Genomic DNA, 5,495 nt, shown 5'->3' on the forward strand with positions numbered 1-5,495 from the left:
ACCTAGTCAAGAGAGAACATTGTGCTTTCCTATCTATATTTCTTGGTCAGCAAATCTTCAGTGGCTCATGTCTCTCAAAGTCAACAACTCCCTCACGGGATCCCTTTCATGAAGAAGCCCCAGTTTCTTCTGCTGGCCACCCTTTTTGTAGGATCTCTAACTGCCCCTTAACTGTAAGGAAATTCTCACCTTTCTGATATGGCTTCCTTCAGATCTCATCACTGGGGTACAGATCCCACTGATGGGATCCCCATGTCCTGACAGTTCTTTATCCCCATTGATAGAGAGCAAGTGCTTTATTCACTAACAAGATATCTTGGCCCTCTGGGTAAGTGGATGTGCTAGATTCTCCACCTCCTGCTATTTTTACAAAGCTACTTTTTAACAGATGAGAAATGGGCTCAGAGATGAGCCCAAGGTGACACACTAAAAACTGGAATTTCCATCTACCTGATTCCAATTTCTTTCCACTGCAATTAAATGATGTGGATCACTCTGCCCCACCCCTCCATCAACCAGGCACTGTCCTGGAGTAGCTCACTGTTACTTGCACTGCAGGGGGTAAGTGTGCAGAATGAGGCCTGTCCTTGCCGTAGCTTCTGCCTGCCCTTAGTCTCCCCACGGTATCACTAGGTGGTGCTGTCGGTTAAGACAGGAGCCCAGAAGTGTTTCTTAGGGACTAAAGAGGGGCCGAGTTTGACACAACAGTGATGGTCAGCCTATTTGGGTTGAGGATTGCCTGGGCTCAGTTATGCTTGATTTTCAAAAATACTTTTATAAGGTCAAGTATAGTAATGTAGGACTGTAACTTAAGGATATAAAAGACTATATTTTCTTAAAGAAATTTCAAAGACTTGTGAAAGGAACATGAGCTCTAAAGTAACAGCTAGATTTGGGTCTCAGCTTTGTCACTAACTAGCTAGTTATTTAACTTTTCTAAGCTTGATTTTCACATGTGAGATGAAAATTCGTGTGCCTGCCTGTGAAGGGTAGGACAGTTAAACGATGTATGTAAAGCATCTAACACTGTGTGGCACATATTAGTTCCTGTAAGTTATATTTCCTGTTTCCTAGGGGCTTCACAGATTTTTTTCTTTTTTTCTTTTCTTTTTTGACATGGAAACTTGTTTTTCCCAACTGTGTTACTAATTTTTGCTCTATTTAAAACAATCCTCTGAAAAAAATTCATGTAAAAGAACTGGAAAGTTAGTTTTCCTGGTGGTTGGTGTGGTATTATTTATAAAATCACATTGTGGTGTGTTCTTGGATGCAGAATATCTTAAAAATGTCTCTTAGGCACAAATTTATCATAGTTGGCCACAGTTTTTATTTCAGAAGAGAGATGTTGTTAGAAATCCCACGCTGTAAGTAAGGGTCAAAGGGAAAAGTTGAGTATGCAGGATTCTGTTCAGAATTCACATCTGGTAGGTGTGGATAGTTTTCACCGAAGGAGGTTTCCAACAAATGACATGCCAAAGTCTTGACACAGTAAAACTTGCCTGAAGTCAGTTAATCACTCTGCCAGTTCCAATGCATGATTTTTCCAGTGATAACTTGAAAATACTTTCTGCTTTCTCATGAAGAGAAATCTCCCTGATGCTTATGTCCCTTATATAGAAAGAGAATAAGCCTTGGGTTTTCTTGAAGGTCAAATCATCTTTGAGTAATAAATGAACTTGAAACTATTGGATTTTTTATACTGTTGGCATTCATGCTAAAAAAAAAAAAAGTTTTAATTGAAGGCTTCTTTTTTTCTGCAATACATTTTAATTGACTTCCAACAACTTAATTTCTTTTAGTTAGCCAAAAGCTTTCCCCATGTCTGTGTGCCAAGCATAAAGTCTTGGTAGATCATCTGGCATTGCAGGGTTCAAGACACCCAACCATTTGAATATGATAGAACAACTTTACAGATTTATAGCAAAGACCTTTACAAAAAGGGAGTGTTTTTGTATGGTAGAAGATAGTATGGTGTAGAAAAATAAATACTTGCAAGTCATATGAAAAAAAATACCTAAACAGATTAAAAAAACATAAACAATATAGAAGAAGACAAAAAACCCCATCACAATAGAGAATAGGACATGCAAGTGTGCAACAAACATACAGAGGAAGAAAGTCCAGCCTAGTCATCAGGGAAATGCAAAGTAACGCCATGAGATACCATGTTTTACTCTTCAAATGGACTGGAATTAAAGAGATTGCTGCCATCTGGTACTGTAAGAACTTTGGGAAAGGGCGTTCTTAAATATCTCTGATAAAAGTTTGAATTGCTACACCTTTTTTGCAAATTGTCTAGTAATGTCTATTAAAATTTATAATGTACACACCCTTTGACCCAGGAAAGTGCTTTTTTGGAAACTTTGATGAGGATAAAAAGCACTAATACACAAGGACATATGTAAAGGAGGGCCGCTTTGTTTGTTATAGTAAAAATGTGAAAGCAACCTGAATTTGTGATAATATATAAGAGATTCACATAAATAATGGTACTGTATTTCCATATCTTGGATCTAAAAAAATAAGATTTATATATATTAATCTCAAAGGATGCCTATATTTTAAGTAGAAAAAAGGAAAATAATATTTAAAATGTATTATTGTAATATTGGCTACCTGAGGGAGGATGGGGGAATATTATTAGCTTTTACCGTAAAAAATGTTTGTACTATTTGGGTCATCTAAAAATGTTCTAATAAAGTAGAGAACAAAAGAGTTCAGCAAATGTCAGTCCACATTGTCTTTATCTAATGCAATCTAGATAAATGAGTACTAGCCTGTACTCCAGGCCTTGCAGCATAGAGATGGAGATTCCATGGCCTTTCTGTGGACTTTTGTTCCGGCACCAGTAACATGTTCTATTGAGGGATTTCTTCGTTAAATCTGATCTACATTGTTCCTGCAGCCAAAACTTTCTGCATGTAGATAACATAAAAAAGCTGATCTCATCTTTATCAATTCTGTCTGTAAATATTAAGGACTAAGTTAACAGTCCACTGGCAGTGGAAAAGGAAACCAGGCTTCAGTATTCTTTGAATTAGTCAAAGTTTCATTACTCTACAACTAGAAAGGAACAGACTGTTTCCTTCAGTCTGCACATGATACGAACCACCTCTGCTGCCTTTCAGCCTTTTTTATACTCACCCTTCTCACTGTTAAAATTTCATTTATCTTTAATTTAAACTCTTAAAAGTTTTGTGTCAGGAACCTTTTAAGAAGTGCTTGAATCTAATTTCACTTACCCCTAGTATCTCATTCATAAAGCATAGGAATTCATTTAAACTTCTGTAATCCACTGGGAAAATCTAAAATGTTGTTTTTTTCTGAGTATTTTTCCTATGGTGGGACTTTTTTTGTTTTTAATTTGCTTTTTTTCTTATATGAGAAAATTGGAAGGGAATGTTTACCCTTGTTCTAAAAATAAATTTTTTTCAGCTGACCGTCAAAGAATGAGTCTCGCCAACCAGCATTCGTACCCATTGAGCTAAATTCCTGATTATTTTATTTCCTTTTTCCCTTGATAAGAGGTTTTTGTTTGTTTCTTATAGGAAGTGGGTATTAATAAGATGTTACATGAAATTACATCTATTTAGGTTCACATGAATTCTTTCCTTTTTACAAACTGAGGGAAACATGTATTAAAGGAAATTGGCAATGGGAAGAGGAAGTCATTGCTAGTAGGTAGGGGGTTTCTTTCTGGGGTGATGAAATGTTCTAAAATTGATTGTGGTGATGGTTATACAAGTCTGAATACATAAAACAATGTTGAATTGTGAATTATGTCTCAATATTAAAAAAAATTAAATGAGAAGGCCTGATGTACCTGTATCATCTGTACTTTGTGTTTATGGAAACGTTTTAAATTCTTGGTCCTAATAAGTCTGGTAAATGAACCTCTCTGGGCCAAGGCCGGGCCGTGGCTTAAGTTTCTCTCCTGCAAAGATTTGTTGCCCTGTGTTTATAGTCTCAAAATAGGTACCAATTACACACAATTCTATGTAAAACTGTACTCACTGTTAAGCTTCTGTGCCGATGTCTTCTTCATACTCTAAGAAGGTGTGGTGGCTCGATTTAAAAGCAGAAGACTGAACTGCAAGGTACAGGTCCGTTTTTGTTATAAAAATGGGAAGTTCTGATATTTGCTAGACTGCTGCTTAACAATGTGAGCACTGACTTATTCCTCTGCATATCTTCAGGCTCTTTGACATTTTTATTTATGACTCAATCATATTTCAATCTAGATATTAGTGGGAAGCTGCTACTAGGAAAAGCCTTTAAAACCCGATTCATAATTTTCTCCTAGTCCTTTTGGCAGCTGTGCAGCAGATAGAGACGGGGTTTGGAGAGAGCAATTCAAGACAACTCGTTCAAGCTGCTAAGTGCCTGCTCCCTGTTTAGAGTAGGAAATGGTCACTATTTGTAAGGGTGACAGGTGGGAAAATTCAGAATATTTTCTAAATTCTTTTTATTTGCATTTTAGTAGTATCATTTCTTATTTTTGAGGCTTCACATAGTACCAGAGCAAGATTCACTTATTCAGTTATGAGGATAAAAATCTCAGCTACATAAGAATGATTTTGAGGTCATCATATACCCTTGATGTTTTGGTAGCATAAACCAAGCTAATGATATTTTTCTTTTCTCCAGCTGGTGTCATAGATGAAGATTATAGAGGAGATATTGGTGTTGTACTCTTTAATTTTGGCAAAGAAAAGTTTGAAGGTACGTTAAACATAGAGTCATAAAAGCAGTGAGTTTTCTGAGTTATGTATGCTAACTAACACATGCTAACTAATTCTCATTGTACAAGGCAGGATATAGTGAATGCATTCATAAATATATCAGTAATAAACATAAAATGTCAGTAATAAACTGTTTTGTTTTTCCCTTCGAAGTCAAAAAGGGTGACCGAATTGCACAGCTCATTTGTGAACGGATTTTTTATCCAGAAATAGAAGAAGTTCAAGTAAGTATCACAAAAACTGAGTAGGGAATGCATAATATAACATCTTCAGTGAAGGAAAAATAAAATTTCGAGGATTTAGTATGGTATTTCTAACTAAATAGCATATATGACTAATCATATTTTAAACAAAATTAAAACCTCAATTTTAGAATTTTTTGAGATGATTTTCATAGCTGTCATGTAGCATTACTTTGGATGACAACTCATTTAAATATACTGTGAATTCTGTTTCCTTAGCTTTTTTAAAATTATCCAATAATTAAATTTACAGAGCTTATAAAAAATTATTGCAATCCCCTTTTTTAAAGGACGTTATAGTAAGAATGAGTCTTAACTGATTAGGAGCTGGGGAGAACTGAAAGATGATGTGAAATTAACTATGTGGCTTACCACCTTTATGTCTTTTCAGGTGTTAGATGACACTGAAAGGGGTTCAGGAGGTTTTGGTTCCACTGGAATGAATTAAAATTTATGCCATGAACAAAATGAGGAAATATTTTTTTTTCCCTTAAAAAATAAAGAGTTTTTG

General features: G+C 35.5%; 1 protein-coding gene across 1 annotated transcript in view; it reads left to right on the forward strand.

Moving 5' to 3' along the window:
* Positions 1-5,452, forward strand: part of DUT (deoxyuridine triphosphatase) — a 12,980-nt gene extending 7,528 nt beyond the window's left edge. The window contains 3 exon segments of the mRNA XM_011355073.2: positions 4,648-4,722; positions 4,896-4,966; positions 5,376-5,452. Coding sequence (XP_011353375.2) covers positions 4,648-4,722; positions 4,896-4,966; positions 5,376-5,432 — 203 coding nt within the window. The 3' untranslated portion in view covers positions 5,433-5,452.
* The last annotated feature ends 43 nt before the right edge of the window (positions 5,453-5,495 follow it).

This window comes from Pteropus vampyrus, unplaced genomic scaffold (assembly GCF_000151845.1).
Source record: "Pteropus vampyrus isolate Shadow unplaced genomic scaffold, Pvam_2.0 Scaffold19, whole genome shotgun sequence".
Classification (NCBI taxonomy): domain Eukaryota; kingdom Metazoa; phylum Chordata; class Mammalia; order Chiroptera; family Pteropodidae; genus Pteropus; species Pteropus vampyrus.